Source organism: Vespula vulgaris, chromosome 13, assembly GCF_905475345.1.
Source record: "Vespula vulgaris chromosome 13, iyVesVulg1.1, whole genome shotgun sequence".
NCBI classification, from domain to species: Eukaryota; Metazoa; Arthropoda; class Insecta; order Hymenoptera; family Vespidae; genus Vespula; species Vespula vulgaris.
Window position 1 is genome coordinate 3269286 of NC_066598.1, and position 27529 is coordinate 3296814.

General features: G+C 34.2%; 1 protein-coding gene across 1 annotated transcript; it reads right to left on the bottom strand.

Moving 5' to 3' along the window:
• On the bottom strand, positions 1-27529 carry LOC127068304 (cadherin-89D). The gene is made up of 22 exons (XM_051004265.1): positions 27447-27529; positions 25723-25975; positions 18192-18322; positions 17773-17931; positions 16864-16972; positions 15662-15864; positions 15442-15570; positions 13617-14577; positions 12675-12833; positions 11971-12148; positions 11298-11559; positions 10801-11104; positions 8741-10566; positions 6861-7073; positions 6577-6665; positions 6277-6360; positions 6138-6206; positions 5768-5968; positions 5046-5243; positions 3919-4086; positions 2866-3224; positions 1-1989 (listed from the first exon to the last, which is right to left on the bottom strand). The coding sequence occupies exons 2-22, from the start codon at positions 25922-25924 to the stop codon at positions 1958-1960; spliced, it is 6036 nt and encodes a 2011-aa protein (XP_050860222.1). The 5' UTR covers positions 25925-25975; positions 27447-27529; the 3' UTR covers positions 1-1957.

Genomic DNA, 27529 nt, shown 5'->3' on the forward strand with positions numbered 1-27529 from the left:
ATTCATTTCCTATATCACTTTTTTTTATTGGAAATTACTACGAATCTTTTATTTTACTTATTTTTTACTTATTTATTTATTCTTCCCTTTTTTTTCAAGCATTCTCTCTCTCTCTCTCTCTCTCTCTCTCTCACTCACTCGTTCCTATCTGACACAATCTATAGCACCCCCTTCCTTTATAGATCCTTTTGTCTTTAACGTGCATTTTCTCATTAATACACCTTCATCCCCTAGCCCTTCCCCCTCCCTCCGAATAATTCGATAGACTATGCACCTTACTATAGATCGGCATTGACCGATAGATATGACAGAAGCGCAAGAATTTCCTTACATGAGATTCGTCCTGCCGTAATTAAAACACCCACGCTGATTTGATCGCGTTGAAAGACATTCTTTGATCAGATCAAGGCCACGAGAAATTGCTATGATAAAGGTGACCTTGCATGATGATGTAATTAACAACGAGAACGTTATGCCCGATTAATTATGCTTGATTTGAAAAAAAAAAAGAAAAGAAAAGAAAAAAAAAATTTATTCATCAATACTTATTATTCTAAACGAACGAATAGAATCTTTATAAATGGATCTATTGTAATTTAATTTTACAAGTGTAACACGTGTAAAATTTACACGTATCGTTTTATCAAGGTACCCTTCGTTGACTTGGATCGAGAATCTTTCGCGGATCACTCTCATCCATGCGAATTAATAATAAAAATATACGTTAGTAATCACATAACTGATTTACCTACTAATTTACAACAAATGTGTTTTACAAGGGAAATTTACATAAATTATAAATTTACATTATACATTATACATTATACATTATACATTATACATTATACATTATACATATCTACAGGATAAATTAACATTAACAAGTCATTCTACGATTCTAGTTTTCTAGACTATTTAACACGTTGAGCGTACACGAAGAGATAAACTATATCGGATTAGTCGATAAAAATGAAACTCGTCGGCTTAATATTTCTTTTTCCTTCTTTTTTTTTATTCTTTTTTTCCTTCATCCTCCTCCTCCTCCTTCTCCTCCCCCGAAGGAAAACCAATGGAAGAGAAAATGGACCGTAAAAAAGAGGTTAAGAGTAAAAATCGAATCGTAAATGCTCACCGTGCTAATAAGATCGATGAAGGCCACTTGTAGAGGAACGATAAAAATCGTGCACCGTAGTGGTATCCTATCTCTTATATACAGAAAAGAAAAACGATGAGAAAATCTAAAATGGAGAACAACAAGCTGGTTCTCGAATCCCGACGTACGAGTTACTTTGGCAACGAAAATGACACGACGTCTAATCTATATAGATATATATATGCAAGTGTGTATGTGTGTGTGTGTGTGTGTATCTATCTATCTATCCATCTATATATATATGTACATACATACATACATATATATATATATATAGATACGTATATATGTATGTATGTATGCATGTATGTATGTATATACATGTGAATACTTATGTTTAAAAAATATTCTCGGTATAGAGTTACGAAAAAAATAATATATAATAACAATAATAATAATAATAATAATAATAATAATAATAATTAACGCTACTAGCAATATTCTGACGTTTAGAATCGTGCTTTTCCTTGTCACTCGGACTTTACAAATACTATTCACGTTTAAATATTCTCACTTAACTCGCAATACTACTTGCATTACCTAACGGCATATCGCTCGTGAAGATTCCATTCGAATTAGCATTATGACCCGTTGCAGTTGGAAACTCCGCGTGTTGGCGAACAAGACAGGAAGAGGGAGAGAGAGAGAGACAGAAGAGGAAGGGGAAAAGAGAGAGAGACAGAGAGAGACAGAGAATACAAGGAGGAACGTGATCGTACTCTTCAACTACCGTTATTTCTCCCCTCTTCCTCTTCCTCTTCCATCGCAGGTTCGCCTAATCGTCGTGAAAAACCGCAGGGACTTCTAATACAACATATGGCTGGTTCTCGTTGCACCTACAAAGAAAAAAAAATCAAAAGGATTAAATCAATCTTTTCCTTTCTTTATCTCTCTCTGTTTCTCGCATATCTTTGAATCAAACTATCTAAATAAATTGCAATTTTTGTTGGCACTCAGTTGAAAATGAAAAAGTCTTCTTTCGAGAAACTATTATCAAATATTTTGTCGTTCTCTAATAAAAAAATAAGAAATGTGCAATGGAAATTTTTTTCTATAGATATCTAATCGTCTAATATTGTTGCTCTATCGATAAAATGATTGTTTGATTTTAATGAACGATATTTTTTTTCTTTTATATATATATATATATATATATATATATATATATATAACGATAACGATATATATGATGAAACGACATACAATTAAAGATGTAAATTCGTCGCTTACTTAATTAGCTCGAAGACGGGCCAAAATTACAATGAGCAATCAATTGGAAACGAAACCAGTCAATGGCATAAGCACAATTGTAAATAAACCCGACCGAAAAAAACACTTGCGCGTTTCAGGGCCGATATTATTTCGTGGAACGAACGGATGTGTATCGAGTGGCAGAGGATGGGTTGGGGGTGAGGGTGAGGACAAGTGGGTGGGGATAATGAACGAATTTCAAATCGACGTTAATCGACAATTCCTATATTCGAGACTGACGACGTCCCTCGAAATATCGAAAAATTCCAAATAAATCAATAGTGAGATTTGTGAGATGGTTCGACAAAAAAAAAGAACAGAAAAGAAGAAAAAAACAAAGAAAAAAAAATGAGAAACACAAAAAGAAATATATCCATCGGATACATACGATGAGATAATACAAATTTATTTCGAATCCGAACTTTTTTGAAAGACTCTCTCACAAGGATTCATTAACTTACTGTGCAAACTCGAGGCATTTGGTAAAGAGCTCGCTAATGGTAGTTCCATACCAGGATGCTCGTGGATCACAGTTTCAGTGATGTTGTTTTCAGCCTCGGAATGCGCTCTCCTATGCTCGTGTCCACGGCCATCGTTCTTCCGTCTTTTCTCGGTAACGCAACAACGTTGATCCCTTTGCAAAGTCATCTCGTGCGAATACATAGATTCGAGATTGCTGAAGGAATTGAAACGTTGTCGTCTTCTCGTCATCGCTTGATTCGCTCTTCTACCAACGACGCTTGATGTTTCGTGACTACCGCGCGACAGGTCGTTGCTTCTTTCACGACGTTGCAACGATTTCAACGAATCTTCGTAACCACTGGAAAAAGAAAAAAAAACAACATCACGTATCGTTTCCAATTTAAAAAAAGAAAGAAGAAAAAATTTTTCCCTCGAAATTTACGATTAACTCTTTGGACGATTTTAGAAGAAAATAAAATTAGAGAAAAAATAATAAAGCAAAAATAAAAATAAGGAAGGAAGATAAATAGTTAAGTTCGCCTAGAGTTTCTTTTTTTTCTTCTTCTTCTTCTTCTTCTTCTTCTTCTCTTCTCTTCTCGTTCTTTCAATTTTCTAATTAAAGAAGAACAATGGAAAGAAAAAAAGAAACGTTCGTTTCAATTAATTAACACAAAATGTTAATGAAAATGAGAGAGGGTAATAACACTTCAATGTAATCCTTTATCACGGAATATGCGTTCCGACTTTTAAATATAAATATTTGTTTTCACTTATTTACGCGTTTACCCTTGCATTGTCAAATTGAATTGAGAAAAAAGACTTTAAATAAAATATTAAACCGTGTAACTTAAAGTTGAAGTTTCCTTTTTTTCTTTTTTTTTTTTTGGAAATAGTTTAAATATCCCAGCGAGTATAAAAAGCTAAACAGCAAAAAGATGGGACAGTTTTCAAATATCCTTAGCTAACTCTCAGCTAACAGTGTTTGAAGTTTTTATCGTTATAAATTTCTCGATAAACTTCGAAAGATAAATAAAATGGAATTCCTTACTCACTTGCTACTTTCACCGCTGGAAGGACTCGAGGAGTGACTGCAGTGACAAGAGGCTCGTGCTACGATTCCAGAGTCCTGGCCACTGGAATGCAAGGACGTTGCAGATGCCTCGAGTCCTTTCGTATTACCTGTCGTCCTCACACCATGTTTTCCACTACTTCCACCCATCCTGTGACAACGATCAACGTGACAATAACATTCGTTATCTTCTATTTTCGTATAAACGAAAAGAAAATTGAAATGTCTCTTCTGGACGATACCGAGTTTACAAAAAACAAAAAGAAGAAATTATAACAATTAAAACTCTCCTCCTGTGTCCTCTCTTTCTATCCTTTTTCTTTCCTTTCTCTCTCTCTCTCTCTCTCTCTCTCTCTCTCTCTCTTGATTGTTATTTTATTTTATTTTATTTTTTATTTAATTAACAAATGATTACATTCTATCATCGTTCATTTATCTAAGATGTATTTTTAAAAATACAAAATTCTTTTTGCTGATGAATGAAATTCGCGTATGTCGTTCGATCCGACATCAGATATCGATATTCTATTTTATTCGTATTAATCGTTTATCGAAGAAATTAATAATAAATGGATCGTTTATATTTTAAAAGTGCTGTAAGTCCATTTCTCTTTTTTTTTTTTTTTTGTAATGAGATATATAATTTGTGATTGATTTGATGTAAACTTTTTATTTATAACCAGTTAATATTTAATATCTTTAAAAAATGCCAGTACTTTGTGAAAATTGATCGATAAAAGAAATTGCGTAGCGATTGATGATGAAAGTGATATAAGTTCAATTTCCACAGACATATACAAAATATATTTCAAACGATATTTAATTTTTCATGATCGAAATGAAATGATTTTTACAATCGACTGATTATGAAAATGGTGTAAGTCCACTTAGAGCCCGTAAATATCTATATTATTTGAATCAAATTCGTCTAAAATATATCTTAATAAATTGGTAGAAACATTGTCAGACTTGATATGATTAATAAATATTTTTGAATCGACTGATATAACTAACTTTTAATTTTCTCGAGACAATGAAAAAATGGACTTGCACTATTTTAAGAATGAACGGTCCAGATATCAATCGCTTGTACAATTTGATTGGACTCACGTGTGAAAGCGTACGCAGCCAGGTCCATGATCGCAGATACTCTGTCGCCTCGGCATTTCAGTACAAAAGGGTTCTGGGTCGTAACGAAGGCCATCGACGAAGGTTGGAAATAGCGGTGGTTTCTGCAATGTCGAGTCTGCCAAAGCAAAGCCAAGTGGACCACCGCTGGAGAACATGGCCTTCTCCCGGCGTCTACGGCTAACGAATCGAATTCGAGAAGCCCATTCAAAGTGAAAGAGAATAAATGAAGAGAAAGAAAATCATCGAGATATAGTAGATGAAGGAAAAAGAAAAAGAAGAAGCACAAGAAAAAGAAAAAGAAGAAGAAGATTTTTTATTTAATCTTCTTATTATCTAATATTATTATTTAAGAAAGTATCCTGAATAATTTCGTTCGATTATATTCGATATATTAGAAATGATATTAGAAACGTATATCTAACGCACCTATTATTTTTATATGCATGCCATTTTACGATGCACAGAATAGAGAGAGAGAGAAAGAAAGAGAGAGAGAGAGAGAGAGAAAGAAAAAGAATTAAGCAAAAAGAATGATAAATGTTAGTATCAGTTTATCAATGAATCAATAAAAGTAATAAATAGAAAAAAATTTCTTTTTAGAAGAAAGTAATCCGAGGAATTAGTTCGGTATCGTCGTTGATCCTTCGATCGTAGTAGGATCGATATTTTCCGGTGATCGTGTTAAACCGTATGCCGCGTACCGTTTGTTCCTACGAACGCAGGTGACGCAGATTGCTGTTATTAGAGCACCAACGAAGACGACACATCCAAGTACGACCACACCAACTTCCAATGTGGAAAGCATGTAACGATGATTTCTTCTTGGTGCATTACCAGCGATCTCGAGTACATGATACTCGTCCAATTCACGTTTTATGTCCATCTTCTTATTATGAAAAATGCTGCAAACAACAATGGACAATTAAAAATCGTATTGTCCGATCTTGATTTTTGTTTCTCTTAGAATGATTTTATTTATTTTTTGTTTCCTTTTACTCCCTTGTAATTTCAAGTTTAAAAGATAAAAGAAATCAAATCAAATTGATAAAATCGAGAGATTATGAATCTTACTTATGCAATGTATCCATGTCGATCATTACATTCAGATGTGGATCAATAGCGTAGAGGTAGACGTCGGTACTGTAACAAAATTGCAGTACGTGCTGATCGGAAATCTCTCCGTAGCGAAAGTGAAGACTTTAATACTTACGAAGTGGTGTCGATCAGGTTCTTTTCAATATGCGGCTCAAGCTTCCTGACACGTACGTCGAGGCCCGTTATATTGTGCAGAGTTCTGAAAAATATTATACGTTTTATTCTCAATCCAGAAAATACAGATAGATATTGTAGTGAACGTGGAAAAGAAAAAATACAAAAAATATTTATGAACAAAAAATTACCATACTCGTAACGCTGTGCGGTATGAATTCTTCAAAAAAAAAAGAAAAAACAGAAAGAAAGAAAGAAAGAAAGAAAGAAAAAAGAAAAATCAAAAATCAAATATACGTACGCAGTAAAATTATCCAAATGCGGTTCGATATCGATAGGTTTTTGTCCGACAACCATGACCACTTGTTTTTGATCGTCAAGTACGTAAACCTACGTGTACAAATAAAAAATGAAAAGTCAAGATTTATTGTTAGAAAAAAATTGTTATTAGAACGAAATAAGAAAGAATCAGGAATATACTTGGTTGAATCGGTCGAATTTCTAACAAGCAACTACGAATTACGTGATAAATTACGTTCTAATTCGTTCGAAGAGTAGAAAAAAGAAGAAAAAAAAAATACTCACAAAAACATTGGCAATACCGCTACGTCCATTCTCGGCGCCCCGTCTATCCGTGGCCTTGACGTCGAAGCCAAAGACGCGACCAGCGTCACGAGTAAAACTGGCCACAGAACGAACTTGACCGCTCAATGGGTCAATGGCGAATCTCGGTGCATCTTCTCGTCCAAGAATTTGATAACGTATCTCACCGTTTATACCATCGTCCGGATCATCCGCCTAAACGAAAAACAAATACCTAATTTAAATTCCTCTAATCGGTTGACTCTTTGATGCACATGATTTTACAAGAAAATAAAACGGAGAAATAATTACGAAAGAAAAAGAAAAATAAGGGAAGAAAATAAAAAGCCAAGTTTGCGTTTGATATTTCTTTCTTTTCGTTTTCGTTTGCTTTTCTTTCTTTTATTATTAAAAAGAAAAAAAAAATTGGAAAGAAAAAGAAAGTAACGTTCGTTTCAATTACTTAACAGAAAATGTTACTCAACATGAGAGAAGAAAAAAGAAATAACATTTTGATATAATCCTTTATCACGTAGTTAAACTATATCATGCATAAAAAAAATACCATGCAAATGAAATACGCCATGCATAAAAATCTAAGCAAGACAGTTGTTAACAGTCACCTAATTGCAAAGAGTTAAATGAGATCCATTAGAAACGAATATTTCTATCGGTCTCTATGATCGTTTCGTTGTTTCAACGTTTAACCATAGGGAAATATTTAATTAGAAAAATAACGAGGACCCTTCTTATCGCGAATTCTTGTCAAAGATCATATCAGAAAAGTGAATGTCCAGTAACAAGAGAAAAAGAAGAATAAAAAAGAAAGAAAAGGAGAAAAATTGAAAGAAAGAAAGAAAGAAAGAAATCTAAACAGGTATCTAGATCAGTAGTTTTTCCAAATCCCTTATCTAATTAAGGATCTCTCGGGTAAATCGTATTTGCATTATCATTCGAGCGAAAAGCAATCAATTTCGCGCAATTGCAGTTGAAGGAAAGGAGTACTTTCGAGAAGAAGGGAGAGAAAAGACTCGAAATAAAACGTGACGGGAAAAGGTAGCGAGCGATAAAGAGAGATAAAGAAAAAGAGAGAAAGTGAGAGAGAGAGAGAGAGAGAGAGAGAGAGAGAGAGAGAGAAAGCAACGATGAACTCGAAACGACTGGCTGTTGTATATGTGAGTTTTCTTGGGTCGACGACGTTTGTCCATCAAAGCTATGATAAACGACGGAGAGATATTCAAAAGAGATAGAAGAAATAATGAAGGATGAGAAGAGAGAGAGAGAGAAAGAGAAAAAAAGAAAAAGAGAGAGAGAGAGAGAGAGAGAGAGTGGTCTTTCCGGGCCGATCGTTCGGTACTCGTAATAATTAAAAAAAACTTGTGCTGGAAAGAAAAAGCAGAGCGAAGAGAAAGAAAGTAAATTGGTGGTGAGGTGAGATGGGAGTAAATAATGGGGGGGGATGTAGGGAGGGTGAAGAAAAATAAAAAGAGATGATATATCGAGAGATAGACGGACGGACGGACAAATAGACGGACAGACTGACGGATAGACGGATAGACAGAGCCGGTGAGATAAAGAGAAAAGAAAGATAGAAACGAATTAAAGAAAAGTAGGATAAAAGTAGGACAGCTCGGATAATAAAGAAATACTAGAAAAGGGAAGGCAAGAGGAAAAAACCCGAAATGAATTAAGGTCGAGTCACTTTGGCGCATACACAGAGATAGATAGGCAGAGAGAAAGAGAAACAGAAAGAGACAGAGAGAGAGAGAGAGAAAGAGAAAGAGAGAGAGAAATAGAGATCCATATGTACGGTTAGGTGGTTAGGTGGACAGGTTTAGTACGCGCTTGCGCTCGAGCATGCACTCATCAACACGTACGCTCACCTCTACTTTAACGACCTCGTAACCGTAGTGGGCAGTTGTGGGTATAGCAGCGAGGATGGGTCTTCCCTTTGACTTAAATCTCGGCGCATTGTCGTTGGTGTCCTTGATCCTGACGACGACCCTGGCCTCGTTGGGCGCGAGACCATTGAGCCTCTCACCAACGACCGGATAGATCATCACGGGCATCCCACGACCGAGCTTTACCCTATCGACCCTGACCTTAGCCTCATACCGATCTCTCATTTCCCTGTCGACGTTCGTAATCAGATACAACGAGCCGTTCTTCGAGTCGATAGAAAAGTGATCTCTGGCATCCGTGCCATCTGCAACGATGCTGTACCGTATGTGATCGCTTTGATAACCATCAGCTAAATCCAATTCAACGATCCAAATTGGTGGGACTGTATTTTCCTCGACCTCGACCTCGTAATATCGATGCCTGAACGTTGGGATCTTTTGGACCTCGTTAAAAGATTCATCCTGATCGTTCTTTTCTTGTTCCTCGTCGTCATCGTTCTTGTCGTCGGTTTTACTGTTGTTGTTGTTGTTGTTGTTGTTGTCTTTATCATCGCCGTCATCTACGTTAATGATCTCCACAGTCACCACAGCTGTAGATGTCATGCTAACTGGAGAACCCAGGTCACTCGCAGTAACTATCAATCGATGACTCTTTATCTTCTCGTAATCGAGATTGGAAATCGTTGTTATGGAGCCCTCTTTACTGTCTATCGTGAAGTATTGCTTCTCTTCGTGGCCTGGACTAACCAGATCGAATAATATCAATCCGTTTCCATTCCCTGCGAAGTCGCTGTCGTTCGCATAAACCTTCCCTACGAAAGTACCGACCGGACTGTTTTCAAATATCGACGTACGATAGACCGGTATTGGTATTCCGCGATCATCATTCTCTAATTCGTCGTAATTATAAAAACTCGGGGAATTATCGTTCACGTCCAAAACGTTCACTTCAATCTCAACGGTTGAACTCAAAACTGGCGAACCGTCGTCGCGAGCAAGTAGAACCAAACGGTGAACTGGTTTCCTTTCTCTATCGAGTTTTCCATTTATCCTTAAGACACCGTTACGTGGACCAACGTCGAATATCCACGTTGAATTATCGTTATCATTCTCTTCGTCCATTCCCCCAGATATTATCTCGTAATTAACATTAGCATTGACACCAAAATCATTGTCCACAGCACGGACCGTACCAATAGTGTGAGCCATGTAAATACCTTCGGCAAGGTCAAAGGTATACCAGGATTGATCAAAGACAGGTGGATGATCGTTTACATCCACTACGTGTATTCTGATAGTGATGTTATCAGAAAGACCACCACCGTCCTTAGCAACAACTATTAAACGTACGTTCCTTTCGGATGGGAGAGAACGAGCAACAGAAATTTCTGCGGTTCTTGAGTCCAACAAAAAATATCTTCGACCTATCGAATCCTGTTTCGATTGTTCGATCATGCTTAAATTCCCTCCAGATATCGTCTCGTTTTGTATACTATAACTGATCTCAGCGTTAATTCCTTCGTCTTTGTCCTCTGCCAACAATCGTATTATAGGTGTACCTATTGTCACGTTCTCTGGTACCAATAGTAACGGTGATTTCCGTTCGTTCGCTCGTTTCGTTTCGTTTCTTCCGTTGATCGTCGTTGAATCATCGATTTTATTCGTACCAGTTGCGGTTGATTCTTCGTCCGGTTGATTCGATACCTTAACCCCTTGATCGGGTAAGACGATCATACGAATAAATTTCGGTTGATTATCGTTCGTATCTTCCACTATGATTTTCAAACGTGCTGTTGATCTCAGACCACCTTGAATCGTATCAACAAAAAGATATAAAAAAGATTATAATAATATATAAATAAAAAAGTAAAAAATACAAAAATTATAATAATAATAAAATTAAACAAAAAAAAACTATTAATAATCTCATCGTTCATTAAAAGTGTCTCTCTTCGAAGGTTTCATTTAAACAACGGCAAAGTCAACATCGAAACGAATAAAAATCCTCGATAGATTTAGTGGAATGAATATTAAAGCTTTACCCCCATCCTCGGCGACCACTTGAAGATCATAGATTGCTCCTTCCTCTCGATTCAAACTCTCCTCTTTGCTACCCTCAAAGAACACTCGAGCATTCCTAGGATCGATTCTGAATAGGGAACAACCTTCCCCGGTCAAACTGAAAATAAACTCTTGGTTAATACCCTCGTCTTTGTCGGTAGCAGCGATAGGATTGACCATGACGACTTCCGTTCCATGGGGACTGTTTTCCAATATTCGTCCTTCGTAAGAAGACGAGCTAAAAACTGGTGGGTGATCATTCTCATCGTCGACGATTACTCTTATCTAAAATATCCAAAATATTCGATTATTCGTAAATAACGATTCGCATGCACGAACGATCGTGTTCATTCGTTTACATTTTTTTCTTTTCTTTTTTTTAAATTAAACATTTGCATCGTTTATGGTAATAACAATAAATCAAGCGTATAAGAAATGGATTATAATTATAAATGATAAAGCGAAAACGATAACATACTTGAATGACACGAAGCCCTTTAGAACCTTCGGCTATCACAGTAATACTATAATTCTGTCGAGTCTCTCGATCAAACCCATTGGGTGCGTAAAGGGCACCGTCCTTCGTGATACTTATGTCAGGCACGTCCTGTTGATTGACGATAAGAAAACTCGTAGCAGAGGACGCGGAAGTTGTACCATTATCTGATAACACAGACCCTATGTACGTGCCCGGAACATTTTCTTTAACGTGAAAAACGAGAGGTGCTGTCGTCGCTCCCCTGAAAATTTTTTTTTCTTTTTGTTTTTTTCTTAAACGCGCAAAAGTATCTTCCATAAATTCGGGATCATAATCTCATCACAAAATTTAAAAAACGAATTTGAAAACGATCGACACGATTATTCTCGTTTTTTATTTTTTTTTCTTCTTTTTTTTTCCATGACTTCAAGATAAAAATTTCAAAGTTCAACGTTTGAAGGGAAAAAAAGAAAAAGAAAAAAGGATATTCATATTCATCGTTGCGATAAAACTTACGTCACAATCGTAATCACGATTATAATCGTAATCGCGAAGATATTTCTTTTTTTCTTTTTTTTTTTCTCTGAAGTTTTCGACGTTCGCAAAACCGATATCGATATCGATGTTAAAAGTTGATTTGAGAAATATTAAATCGATTTAATGCTCGACTTACTTTGTTAAGGCACCTTTCTCGTCGTTAGGATCGACCACATGAATCGATACGTTCGTGATTAGTGTGAAATCCCTTTCGTCTGTTACAACACCTTCGAAGTCGTAAGTCGAACGTTCGTATCGTTCGATTTCGTCCACGACCGTTATCGTTCCTGATCGTTCCTCTACAGCGAAGGGAACTGAAACACCATATTGGATATGTATACAGCATGTGTTACGTATTACCATAGAATAAAGTGAGTGAAATTTTTATGACGAGTTTTTCCACTACGTTGATATTATATTGATATTCGACTCTCTCTCAAATACACTTAAAAATATTCTAATTGATTTTTAATAACCTACGAAAAATTGATCAAGCTCTTAATCTATGTACAATTACATTAACATTAACATCAGATAACATTAACGTAAAAATTAACATTAAAATGAAAAAGTTGAGCCATCGATTAATCTAAACCCGAATTTTTCGATCGATTGATCTACTTAAGAGTATCTTCGAGTTAAGAATTTTTTCACTTGAGTAACTATTTGTATTAGATGAAGATGTTCGTTCCAACATTTAACAGTAAGATAGATAGATAGATATATATTTATTTAGGAGATAGAGTAATGTACGTCGATTTAATTTTAATTGATTAAGAGAGAATCGAATATAGAAGAGACAAATTTTTTATATCTCGATAAGGATTTTTTAAAGAGTACCTCCTTCCTGATAACTATGAAGAAGATCGTAGATAAGATCGCTCGTCTTAACAGCATCGTTAATACGAATTTGACCAACGCTGGTACCGACGGGTACATTGGCACCAACCCAAAACTCGTAGGGTGCTCCAACAAAATCAGGTTCCCAAGTATCCGGTCCTGAAACGAGATAGATCGGAGATCAATAGAAAAGAAAATGATAATAAATTTTTATTGATATCTGTTGCTCTTTAAAGAGCCCTCGTCTATTCACCGATAATAATAATAATAATAATAATAATAATAATAATAATAATAATAATAATAATAATAATATGCAATTATCTTCTGATCGATTCAAAGTGCAAACATGTCTCCGCCGTGACATTTCTATTACACAACGACGTGTTTACTTTTCTCTTCAACGATAATTCACGCAAGTAAAAAACGCAACAAGCTCTTTTTTTTCTTTCTCTTCTTTTAATGCTCATCTTTACACCATTCTTTCTTTCTTTTTTTCTACTTCTCTCATTTCCTTTTTTATTATACTTCGCTTCCGTAAAACAAACGAAAAAGAATCGTGATTTCACTTTCTAAGGACGTTTATTCCGTTAATTGCGTGACACTTTGTTCGAGATAATCGATCGTTTATCACGAAATCGATTGAAACGATCCCGACGTTGTTAAATAGAGAAAAGAGAGAAACAGAACTATTATTTTTCTTTTTGAAACACGATCAGGAGATTGAAGAAGACGTCGATGATGACGATGATGACGATGATGACCATGATGACCATGATGACCCCGACGACGACGACGATGACGACGACGACGACGACGACGATGATGATGACGATGATGACGATGATGATGATGATGATGATAATGTGGAACGCACGTAATCGACAGGCGAATCGGTTGTATCGTTCCGCGTGTAAGAAATCGAAAGAAGAAGGAAATTACCGTCAGGACGGAAAACATCCACTGTAACGACCGCCAATGAGAATCGCCTTTCACTCGGATTCGCTGGTTGATCCGCAGCCTCGACGAAGATCGCGTGTCTTCCTTCGATGATCGGGGTTTCCGCGAGCGTAATAACTCCAGTATTCTCGTCAACCAGGAACGGTGGGACACGTGTACTAGAATTTCCTGGCTTTTGTAAAGTATATTTGACTTGGCCATTCGTTCCTAGATCATCGTCGATCGCATGTACCTGTCCTAGTACAGTACCGATCTTAGAGTCCGCTCTTGCTACTAACTCGTAAAGATTTCCAGGCACGAAGATCGGATTATTATCATTTGCGTCTAACAAACTAACGTGAATATCTACCGACGAACCATTAGACCTTTCTCCATTGACGAAAACAACGCTTGGTCTCTTCTCAATAGCGTATACTTTCATTCTCAAACGGTCTCTAGTTTCTCGATCCAAAACGTTTTGATCCTTGACCGTTAACCAACCCGTTCTTGGATCTATCGAGAACGCACCCGATGGATCGTACAAACGAAAATCAAATTCACCGTTCAATCCTTGATCCTTGTCACGCGCTATAACCTGTAATACGCTGAAACCGTTCGGTAAATTTTCAACTATGCTGATGTTGTATAAGTCGACCTCGAATTCCGGTAGATTGTCGTTCAAATCCAACACCTCTATTTCTACCCTTGCCATTGCCATCTTCAAAGGATTGTCGATTTGCGAGGCATGAATTTGAAGGGCGAACGTGTTATTAGGTAAATTACGTTCTTTGTCAAGATCGATCGGACGTTTCAAGTAAAGCGAGCCATTCCTCGGGTCCAAATGAAAGTAACCACCTTCGTTTCCTGATATTATGTCATATCTTATAGAGACGTTGATGTCGTGATCACGATCCACCGCGTGAATCGCCGTCGTGAAGTTTATTTCCGTGAAAATTGGCCGATCCTGTACGGAGAAAGTACAGTCAAATGTATAATAAAGGAATTTCTTCCGTAATAATTATTCAAAAAGCGTTAACAAAACTAATCGACGGAGAATCTGTCGTTTCGATCTAACGAAAAGACGAGGGGGGACGACGAAGAACGATACGAATGATCTATCGTAGAAAGTTACATTATTGCTTTAATCAAATATTGTAATAATAATTCGATAATAGAAGATTAAAAAAAGAAAGAGAGATAAAAAGGAACAAACAAACAAAAAAGAAAAAAAAGAAAGATTTCATCCGATCTTTTATAAAACTCTTTTTTATTATTGTTGTTTTTTTTTTCCTTCTCTTTCCCGGTCGAAACTTGAAACCAATCGAAATCTCGTTTGTTGCATTTAATTCGAAATTAGACGTTAATACGTGTTAAGTATAACCTTCTTCTATATAATATTCATTCGTTGGATCATTATGTATCTTTCTAAAAAAAAAAAAAAAGGTAACACGCGAAGTGAAACGAACGTTACCAACGTGAAAGTAATAACGATCTTTAAACCACTATACTTTCGGTGAAGAAACGATGAGAATGACTTTCTTTTAATTGTACTTATTAGTCAACGTCTGTCAACGCGAATACTACGACACGGCTTATGTTTGTTTCTTCATTACAATCCTCTTTTACCTTTTTTTGATAGTTAAATATCAATTACGAAAAAAAAAAGAAAATGATTAAATATATATATATGAAATATATTTTACGTGGAGCTATTAATTCATTAACGATCTATAATTCATTAAACAGTACACGATCGAAATTATTAACGAATGAAATTAACGAATGAAATTAATGAATTCTTTTTATCTATTATGTTTCTCATTCTTACCGGCATTGGATAAAACTCGTATATTTTCGTTTTGTACACGTCCCGTGTAAATTTTGGATCGAGATCGTCGTTATCCAGTACGGTTATCCTAACCGTTGTTTTATTACTCTTCGGTGGTACACCACGATCCTGAAAGTTTTAAAATAAAGACAAACCCGACGGTATAAAAATAAAAATAAAAATATGATAATAAAAAGAATCCCTATATGTAAACACTCACAGTAGCGGTGATCACGAGCGTGTACTCGCGATCGCCATTATCGTAATCCAATGGTTTACGTAGTATCAACGCTGTTCTGTGTCCAGATTCAAGAGAAAATTTTCCCTGTTCGTTTCCTTTCACTATCGCATAATGAATATCGCTATTCGGTGTATTAGGTTTGTCCCCGTCGGTCGCATGAATCCCACGGAATATCGTCACACCTGAAATTCGTTAGAACGAATTTCTTTTATATATATATATATATATATATATATATATATATATATATATGCATGTATGTATGTATGTATATGTATATATTCGTACGGTTAAATTTCTCTTAAACGTTATATTCAAACTTTCCCGTGAAATTTGTGATAACGAAAGAAATTAACTCGAACTAACTTCTTCTTCTTCTTCTTCTTCTTTTACTACTATTACTCTCTCTATCTATCTATCTATCTGTCTATCTATCTATCTTTCTCTTTCTCTTTCTGTATTTTGGATTCCAACGAGACACTCGCGAAATTTGGCAAAACTTTAGGATTAAACGAAATGGATCTAGCAAAAGGAGGAGAGGAAAGGGAAGAGGGTAAGAAAGACTTACGGAAATCCTACTTTGTTATAGGTCAACGAATTCACCGTAATCTCGTTCAGAATTTCGTTGAACAAGAACAGCGTCCCGTTGAAAACTCTTCCGGTAAAGAAATTTCATCGAACTATTTCTATATATATATATATATATATGCGATTAAAAATTTTCTTACGACATTTTTCTTACGAAGCATCGATCATTACCCATTTAATAATTTTATCGTTTGCCTATCGTCAGTTTATTTTCTTGTAGATCGCGAAATTTCACAAGGATTTATAACTGTTTACTTCATAGTTTAATATTTAAATTAGATTTGACGAAGGCAAATTAGAAATAAAGGGAGGAATTTATTTAAATATTTATATCATTTCTCCTACGGTTCCAATAGAGAATTTTAAAAGTGTTCATGAATATTTCAGTAGTCGTAGCTTTAAACACAAATACTATCATTTGTCTTTAACTGAAGTAGATACTACTTCAGAAGAGATAACTACAAAGTGTTTTGAAAACGATTTAAGGTAGGTTCGTTTCGTTACAGTCAGATAGAGTTAATCGTTCATACATATATTATTTATATATACATATTTATCGGAAAGAGATAGTTAAGTAGATAGATATGTCTTACCGGTCGATGTAAGCTCGTCCACTGTCACATGATAAGGAGCATCGATAAATTCTGGTGCATGATCATTAATATCCTCGATATATACGGTGACCGATAAATGCGATGATACCTGAACAAAAACGTACTCGTCTTATTTAACTCTCATTTATTTAGATCGTTCTATTTGATCTAATTCTTCGAATTAAATCCCTTTAAATTAACATCGAATTAATTATCAGAAAATCTTATCGAAAATTATTTAAATAAGCGATATTATATCGATTACAATCGTTAAGAAAAAACAAAGTAGAAAAGAAGAATACTAAACGGTACTTATACGTTCCCGACGTTCAACATAACTTAAGTATTTTCTCACGTGAGTAAATCGATTTAATAGACGATATCGCGGATTAGGAATAGATGGTAAATAGATATACAGTTACAAGCTTAGCAGTATCACGATTTTCAATCTCCGTTATCCTAACACAGTGAGAAGAATTCTCTCTGTGATAATTTAATATTAAATCTTTGCCGTATATCATTTATTTTTCCCCTTCAAACGATGAAAAGATTCTGATGGTTAACTGCGCAAGGAATCAAGAAAAAAAAAAAAGAAGAAAGAAAGTAAAAAGTGTCACGCTTTTGAAAATTCACTCGGAGAAAGAAAGATCTGATAAACACCGAGTTGACCGAACCGCATTCCTCCTAATATCGTTACGTAAATGTTTATTAATGCATGACGGAACACTAGAAAAAAGAGAAAGAAAAATAAAAAGAAAAAAACGCTTGTAATCAACGACGTCCATACGAAAAGAGATAGCTTTAGTTAGACCGGTACCTAGAACGCTCTAATTAACGTTTAACGAAAAAGCGAAAGTATAACATATGCGAGAGAGACATATGTATATGTATATGTATTCGAGCATTCACCAAGGTGTCCCTGCCATCGGTATAATCACAGATGACCCGGAACTTTAACAGATTTCTAGGTGATTCCGCATCTACTAGATCCTCCAATGAGTGTGCCAACGTCACCGAAACGTGAGTCCCATTCACATCTTTGTATGAAAAGAAACGACTGTCCTCTTCCTGAAACATTCATACACAAAAATCGTCCTATGAAAGAAAAAAAGAAAGAAGAAGAGAGAAGGAAAAATGATTTAAAAAGAAAAAGATCGAACGATACACGTCCTTTTCTTTTTTTTCTTCCTATATTTTTTTTTCTTTTTTTATGTTTTGTTTTTCTTTTTAATTCTTTTTTTTCTTTTTTTTTCATTTCTTTTTCAAACAGAACTTATATTACCTAACAGAAAGTTCAACTGAATGAAAGTTTAAAAAGTGAAATGTACCTTGTCTACTGGAATAATAGTAAGACGATTTCTAGGATGTGCTTCCAAAGATAATATCTCCGATCCTTCACGAAGGTTTTCTGGGACTCTGACGAACTTCAAATATTCTCCGATCGGATAAAATTGACATCCTGAAAGATTCGTCAAATATACATATATACACACATACGTACATATATATATACATATATACATATGCTGGATATAATGATCGTAATATTAGGACTCGTAATATTAGCTTGATTAAATAATCAAGTGTTACGTGGAAACAGACGATTAATTTGTATGGCCAAAATGAATAGAAATGAAAAGAAAAGTAATTTGAATCAATTAGGATCATTAGAATAACGAATCTCTAACTTAAAAGATGAACGTATTACGTAAAACATATTTTCATTAAACTGCAATATCCTATGAAAATATCTGCAAATTTAAATTAATACACTCGATTGATACCGTGAATTCTATTAAAATTAAATTAATTTATAATCGATCTGTTGTCACAAATAATGTTTAGATAAATTTGTTAAATATAATGAAAATGTAATCCGAAGAACGCAGAGTACGATGATCTTAATACGTAGGCATAATAAAATCTCCCTCCCACCTCCCACCTCCCACCCACCCAAGCACAAATACAAATCTACTCGACAACTCGTACGAGCATCGATCGTTTCGTAATCGTTGTTTTAACCTTTCACAATGTATTATTTTTGCTTTCAGTCGTGCGTAAAATATAATTTTCTCGAGCAGCAAACTACGACCAGGTTGTAATACAACACATAAACGAATTATTATTTGCGAATTAAATATGTTTTGTACGTAAAATAAGTTCCTCGAAATGTATATGTATATATATATATATATATATATATATATATATATATATGCACAGTATATGTAAAAGTATATTCTAAGTGAAAGGAATCAGCAATGATTTTTTTTTATTTCTAACGAATTTACATGTAGATCATATTTATCGGCAACTCCATTAATCCGACCACCTAACCGATCTTTATCTCGCTTCAAAGAAAATCACTAAGCGTGGCGAAAAACTAGTTACGAGTTCTTCATGTGATATCAACGTCGTAACGACAACTCGACGACTCATTACAAAAATTATACCAAAAACAAATCGTAAAATCATACGAATGTTAAACCTTTCGTTTGCTATATACTTCTTTTTTTCTTTTTTTCATTCTTTTCCTCGATACAGGAGATATTAAAGTTTCGTTGAGCTTAGAACAATTTTTAAAGATCGATAAATCAAAGATGGAAGAAAAAATATTGAGAAAAATCTAAAGGAATGCTCGTTCGAATTCTATTAACAACGTTTAATGAGATATTCAACATTGCAATTCGCATAACCTCGGAATTGAAATTCCATCGGAAGTTAGAACGGCGTTAGAAATTCGTAAATAAACGATTCACGACTTGCACGTACTGCAAGCACGTAAATTGTAACCGAGAAAGTTTTAATAACGTAGTCGTCGTTGAGTTACGCAAACGAACGGAAGAGAGGTCTCAAACTCGTGTCCCTCCACTATGTCTCTCTTAGTCCTTGCTTTACCGATCTCTCGTTTTGTCTCGTTTAACAGGAGATTTCGATCTAGGATCGTAGGATTTTATCTTTTATTATTTATAATTTTTTTTCTTTCTTTCACTCTTTTTTTTTTCTTTACAACGAAACATGCTCCGTGATTTTTAGTATCTTATTACACCGATATTATATATTTTGAAGATATAGAAAAGTTGTAGAATTTTTTTTTCATTATTTCTTCTTTTTTTTTTATTATTCTTATTAAAATATCGAGAACGTTCAGAACGGGTGTAATAGTTAAAAAATTTTATACTGCGTGAAATTTCTAGTTGAAGTGAACGTACAAAAGTATGAAAAAGAAAAAGAAAAGTAAAGAGAAGAGAGAAAAGAATTTGTATCATTTTCTTACGACGCTTTTTTTTAAAGTTAAGCAGAATTGTTCTTTTTTTTTCTTTCTTTCTTTCTTTCTTTCTTTTATCGATCTTCTAACAACTCTAAATTCTCTGAAAAATTAATTAAATTTGGAAACACTCGAGACATGAAAAGGATTACATGAAAAAATATATTCTCTAATTCAAAGAAAGATGGATCAATTAGTTACCGAGATATTTCTCGCATGATCATTTTTCAAAAATGATACTTCAAGCAAAGTGCTATTTAAAGCTTCTGCTACTGATCGAGGGGACGCATGTCGCGGCATAACTTTGATCATTTTAAGAATTTAAAAATTTCCTTTCGAGCGCATATTTTTGGTACGTCGAAGGAATTAAAAAATCTGGGAGAAAAAATGACAGGAAAAAAAAGAAAGAAAGAAAGAAAGAAAGACAAGGAAATAATCGATCCTCCAAAAAAAAATTCTAAACCGTAACCCTCCCCTTAAACGACCTTCAACGATATGCAAAAATTCTATAATAAATTAACCAAACAAAAAAATAACGTCCTAGTTGTATGTAAATACGTACAACGTACATATATATTGTATGGAAATACGTACAACAAAAAATACGTACATATATATGTATGCAAAAAGAAAAAAAAATCGCAGTAACATAAACTGAGAGCTGATGGATAAAAAATTGAAACTATTTACTATTTACAGTTCTCTGAATGGCTAATCCTTCGTATGGGAGATCACGTGACAATGCAAAGTAGGATATGAGCACGATACCATCACGAAGTCCCACAAGGTCTTCCAACGTTTTCTAACGATACTTCTCGCGTGCCGAAGAAGGAACACAAGAGTTTCTCAGGATTGTATCAATGGAGAAAAGAGAATTAATGGACGTATGCATTGCATCGCGTCTTAGTTGTTTCGATCGTTCGTTAAGTCGAGATATACACATGCGAGAAGACAGCCATTTTTTTTCTTTTTCTTTTACATATATATATATATATATTCTTTTTTTTTCATTTTTTCTCTTCTTCTTTTTCTCATTCCTAACTCACGCGCTTTCCAACAAAACCAACACTATTGAAACCACTACTTATTGAATATCTATACGTTCGTATATACTATCGTTTTACTATCATTTTATTTTATCTTATTTTGTTTTATTTTATTTTATTTTGTTTTGTTTTGTTTTGTTTTGTTTTTTTGTTCACTCGTATCTCTCTCTTCTTCCTGTTCGTAAAAAAAATTACGACTTCCGTTGTGGTAGGATAAAAAAGAAAAAGGAAGAAAAAAGAGAGACCCAAAAAAAAGAGGAAAGTAATCGGATTAAAAGTAGAACTGGGAATATTTTAGCAACGATAATTATTCCCGCGCCTTTTACTTTATTAAACTTTACTATCTGAAATTGGTCGAGCGTGTCGGATGGATCTAATAAATTAACCGAAAAACTATAAAATCAAAAAGTCATGATATTATCGAAAGGTAACAAGCCATTTCTCTACTTCTGTGTTTTATCGTCCGACATTAGCTAAACTTAGAATTGGTAATAACCAGTTTTATTTAAATTGTAGTTACGTAACTTATATAAACTACTTCTTAGTAAGAAGAACTTTTAAAAAATTATATAATTTTATATACAGATATAAATGCATGTATGATCCGTCGATCAAGAAACACATTTTCCACATTTTATTCGGTGTTCCTGAAAATAAGAAGAAGAAGAAGACCAGGAAGAAGAAGAAGAAGAAGAAAAAGAAAAAATTAAAAATATTATTATATCGATATTTCTTCTATAAATTTCACTTTAAGCTCGTAAACAGGCAATTTCACTTTAGCCATGGTATATGATGTGATATAGCTTAACGTAATGCAACGTAATCGAATTCTTCCGGTTATTCGAAAAACGACGAAAAGCTTGAGAGTTACGAAGGAACGTATCTCATAAAAAAAAAAAAAAAAGAAAGAAAGAATCAAAATACATCCCGGATATTTTATACTAATAAATAAATAAATTTATTCTGCAAAAAAAAAAAAAGAAAAGAGAAAACGATCACTACTGATATTAAACGTTAGTTCGATCGAAAAGATTTTAATCGATTCGATTAGAAGAAAATTGTGTCGACTGATATTTCTAAAAAAAAGAAAAAATGGACAAAAAAATCTTCAACAAATAGAAAAGTAATACGACGTTTCAATGACCACAGTGAAAATACAGTGATCCATCGCGTATACGAGTGTGTATAACCCCCAAGCGAAAGAAGTTTCTATATCTTACTGAAAAGATCGTATCTCAATTTATTCGGGTCGTACAACTATCGGATTCCCGATCCGATCGGATTTCAGGCTCGTGCGATGCATCGTACACGTTTACCCTCGTACGTTTTCACGTGTCCGATCATTTCATGGATAAAACTCGCACTCGAAGTGATTTTTACGATTAACTTTATATATACATATAAAATTTTGTAATATATATATTTAAAAAAATATATATAGAGAGAGTGAGAGAGAGAGAGAGAGAGATGTGTCAAAAACGAATCTTATTTGTATAGATTATAGATTTCAACAAAATAATATCTATATAAATAAACAAATAATATATAATTATATCATAATTTTTATATTCTATATATATATATATATATTATATTCTTATTATATTACTTGTTATATTACTACATAATATTATTGCATATACATTATATATATATATATATATATATATATATATATATATATATATAATTTTCTAGCGATATGTAGAGAATGTATCTGAATTCTTTGAAATATCCTAGTGAACAAAGTCGATCGAGTGTTGCATGTGAGGCCACAGGTGTACGTCGAACTTACTTATCACGTTGGACTTTCACCATATCGCAAGGAGATTGGTGCACGTTTTACGATAGCCATAGCGTACATACATATATACATACATATATACATATATATATATACATACGTACATACTCACTTCTCGGCTTTTTTCCTAACGAGTTTCTCCACCTTTAGACGTCACTATCTCCGGTCTGAGTAACACTCCTGTTAAATGCAGTTTTATTATACATTAAGTATACTTACGGATGTATACAGTAAAACATGTTACATGGATACGTAATGTTATTACATAGCAATCAACATAGATTGACGAATAAACGAAACAAATAAACGAAATATATAATATATATAAAGAAATATATCAAATATATTATATATATATATATAATATCGAAATATATAAACATAAAAAAATAAAATCCTACCTTTGAAAATCATCCCTATCTAATTTACCTTCAAACATGGGCGCTAACGCGAACAAGGCACGATTTAAAGCCAGAAAATTGCTACTACGGCCTGACTGTGTGTGAAACTGTGTCAATGTCGTCGTCGTCGTCGTCGTCGTCGTCGCGGCAAACTTAATTAATGGAAATTCAAAATGAAAACTTATCAACTCGAAATTCGTCCTTTAGCTATAGACTACATATATATATATATATATATATATATATATATATATCGATGCTATATAATGCAACTAGATAGAATACTAATCCAGTGAAAGATAATTTCTTAAGGAGTAACCGAGCGTAACTTTTTTCATCCGAGGTAAGAACTCGAAGAAGCTTAAAACCTTTCGTCATAAAGGATCGTAAACAAATGAGAAAAAGAGCCGAACCGAAAGCTTCGTAAGAAAATCCGTTTGTCGATTTGATCTCTTTCTCTCTTTCTCTCTCTCTCTCTCTCTCTCTCTCTCTCTCTCTCTCTCTCTGTCTCTTTTCATTTTTTTCTCTTTCTTTCTATCTTTCTTTTTTCCATTCTTCTCCTTGAAGGCGATCTCTTCCTTTTCATATAAACAGCTTCATCTTCGCAATTCTCTCTCTCTCTCTTTTTCTTTCTTTCTCTTTTTATTCATCTATATATCTATCTATGTATCTATCTATCTATCTATCCATCTCACTCCTTTCTGGTCTATTCGAAACGAAGAGGATTACTTTTGAGAAATGAACGGACCAAGAAAAAAAAGTAGGAGAAGAAGAAGAGGAAGAGAGGGAAAAAACGAGTCCTGCATCTTCGTCAAAATATCTCCAATCTGACAATACGCGTCCTCTTAGATATATATTACTAGATATATACATTATATGTATTTAGTATAGTGTATATATATATATATATGTATGTATATGTATAGATTCAGGAGAGTGTTCGTATTTAAAATTGAAAACACAAGAATATATATTTTCTACTTCGCGCAAGCCGTATAAGAAAATATTTCCTTTTTTTTTCTCTTTTTCCTTAAAGAAGCTTTAAGGCTTGGACGATACGATTGTACTAAGAGAAGAAGAAGAAGAAGAAAAGAGAAAAAGATTCTTTATAAATTGAACTCTCTCCTGCGATAATGAAATGATCGTGCGTTCTTCTTTGACAATTAAAAAAAGAACAAGAAAAAAAAGTTTCGATATATCCTATTGTAATATTCTTAATTAAATATTTTTCTTATATACATACATACACACATATATATATATATAATTAAGCTTAATATATATTATATATATATATTAATATATAATTATATACCTACATAATGATAATTTTATATATATATATATATATAAATGTGTGTAATAAAATATGTATAAACTGTTTACATATAATATTATTCACGTATTTGTATTATTTCAAATGGCTAAACACAACTAACCCTATATATCGTATATGTATGCACGAACTGCATTTACACGAGTAAGCTCGTTCCTAAAGCTTTGACGGAAGTGGGACAAGGTCGGCAAGCTTTTTGCACGTTTCCGTAGTTTCTTCAGTTTTAGAGTAACGCCGTCGTGGACGTGTAGTACAGGAACGTATATATGTTTATATATATGTCTGTGTATACATGCGTGTTTTAAATATGTGAATGTGGCTTCTCACATTTCGACATTATACGACATACAACACGTAAACTACATAACACACACGTCTACCTTAAGATCTGCAATTAATTAATCGGTACGCGCTCGAGTTCAACAGCGAATGCTCGTTAATGAAGTATAAAGGAAAGAATAAAAAGAATAAAAAAAAAAAAAAGAAAAAATAGTAGCTTGAATACTAATGAGGCCACGATCTCACGATTGAAATGATAATCGTGAGAATGAACGAGGTCCGGTCCATCTTTGAACGAAGATGCTTGTTTACCACTGCTAACAGCTAACAGCTAAAAACGTTTTAAATAAATTCGTAAACTCGTTCTCTCGGATCTATCTCGTAAAATAATCATTGACAAATTCTTATCGGTTATCAAATCGACAAGACAAATTCGTTTCCTTATAAAATTTGTACAGTATATCCGTCATCCCCACCACCATTCTTTCCCCTCCCCTTCTCCTCTCTTCTTCGCCATCATCGCATTCAAAATTTTAATATAGCATTAATTATCCGCCGTTAATGTAATGCAATATAATATAATATAATTATTAGTCGAAGCTATTAAATAAATCTGAATTATTCCATAAGCGAAATATTAGTAGAATTAATCCTTTCAGAATTTCATCCCATGTAATCCTGTTGTTCACGTAAAAATGAAATTCATTGGGATTACATACGCCTACCTGCCACGTGCTCGAGTCTTACGAAGAGGACCAATAATAAAAAAATGATCCACGATGACAACGACGACGATGACGTCGACGACGCCGATGACGATAATAATGATGATGATGACGATGACGATGACGATGACGATGACGATGACGATGACGATGACGATGATGAGGACAAGGTGGACCAACTTGTTCTTCTTCTCGACGACATATTCTCTCCTCTTTCGCTAACTGACTCCTCAAGTCGTTCTTTCGAACATCCCTGTGAAAGAAATTATTCGCAATGAGTCGTGAGTACGTTAAGTGGAAATCACAAGCGTGACGTTGCATTTTCTATGGGGTGAGGAGGGGGAGGAAGAGAGGAGGAAAGAATTGGGTGGAGAGGAAAGAGGGGTCTCTTCGCTCGAGCCACGTACGCACGAGCTCATGCTCTCGTAAAAAGCACTTTACTCCCGATCCTTAGCTATGCTTCTTGCAAAAGGGGGATCGAATAACGAGCAGCTAGATTTTATCGTTCAGCAGAAGGAAGTCGAATGTAGAAAGAATAAAGAAAGAAAAGAAAAAAAAAAATTGAAACAAACAAGCACCCATAATGGGTACTCGGTCTCAATAATATCAACATTGTGAACGATAATCGATTACGATAATTGATTTATCGATGATGTGATAATTGTTTTAAAAAAAGAAAGAAACAAGGAGCCAAAGACAGTGAGAAGTAAAAAGGATCATCGTCGTCTCTGATTTGCTAAGTTTTTAGATCAACGAATAGAGACAGAAATTAATTTTGAAGTAAAACGAGCAACTAAAAAAAACCATACCGAGCGTAATAAAGATATGGATCTCGAAAGAAATATTTAGCCGAAATGAAAGAACTTTCACTGAGATAGTCGTATGAAATAATATTCGTATCTAGATTGTAAGAATTCGAGTTAACTGCCACCATGGACTTTCCTATTTAATGAATAGGTAAGTAAGTACTTCATTGGCACTAACACTTGTTCTTACTATGTTCCGAGAACTAACGATCTCGAACGCCTTAACGCAAACTTAAATAAATAATATCGCGAAAATTAAACGAGTGAGAGACAAAGAGAGAGAGAGAGAGAGAGAGAGAGAGAGAGAGAGAGAGAGAGAGAGAGAAGGGAGGAGGAGGAGGAGAAGCGATTGTTCGATAATAAAAATCCATTTTGCTTTGGTGAATTAACGTGAAAATACGTGACAGACTTTTTACCCCGTACGATTTCACTTTCGACGAAGCGAGCGATCGTAACTCGAGCAAATCGATCGTTATGCGATTCTTGACTAGCAACGAGTTTTATTATTTAAAATAATATATTCATTATCTATTATTACCGATGATCGTATATGTTATAGATACATATGTATATCTATTAATTAAAGTATAAGTAATTACATATATACATGTATATATGTGTGTATATATATATATATATATATATATATATACATACGTATACATATAGTAGGTACTGACAAATAATGACACTTTCTCTCTATATACAAAACTTTCTTACTAATTTTTCTGATAAAAATGCAAAAAAAGAAAAAACAAAACCATCCGAGAATACAAAGATTTATAGAAAAAGAAACTTTACGAGTTAATATTAACGATCCTTTAAAGAATGATAAAATACATCGACAACATTTACGATGATCGTACATCCCGTATCTTAATGTATCTCTCCTATTATACATGAAAAACATTGACTGACCTTGTAAAACACAGAGTAGTAGGAACTAAACCAGGTAGACGATGATACTCGAACTTGGTGTAAAACAAGAAGCGATCGTCCTT

Coding starts and splice junctions, on each gene's coding strand:
- LOC127068304 (XM_051004265.1), bottom strand. CDS start 25,924: ATGTCGTCGAGAAGAAGAACAAGTTGGTCCACCTTGTCCTCATCATCG. Junction 12,149..12,674: donor TCATAGTTATCAGGAAGGAG/GTACTCTTTAAA, acceptor ATGGTGTTTCAG/TTCCCTTCGCTGTAGAGGAA. Junction 6,207..6,276: donor AACCTGATCGACACCACTTC/GTAAGTATTAAA, acceptor ATTTTGTTACAG/TACCGACGTCTACCTCTACG.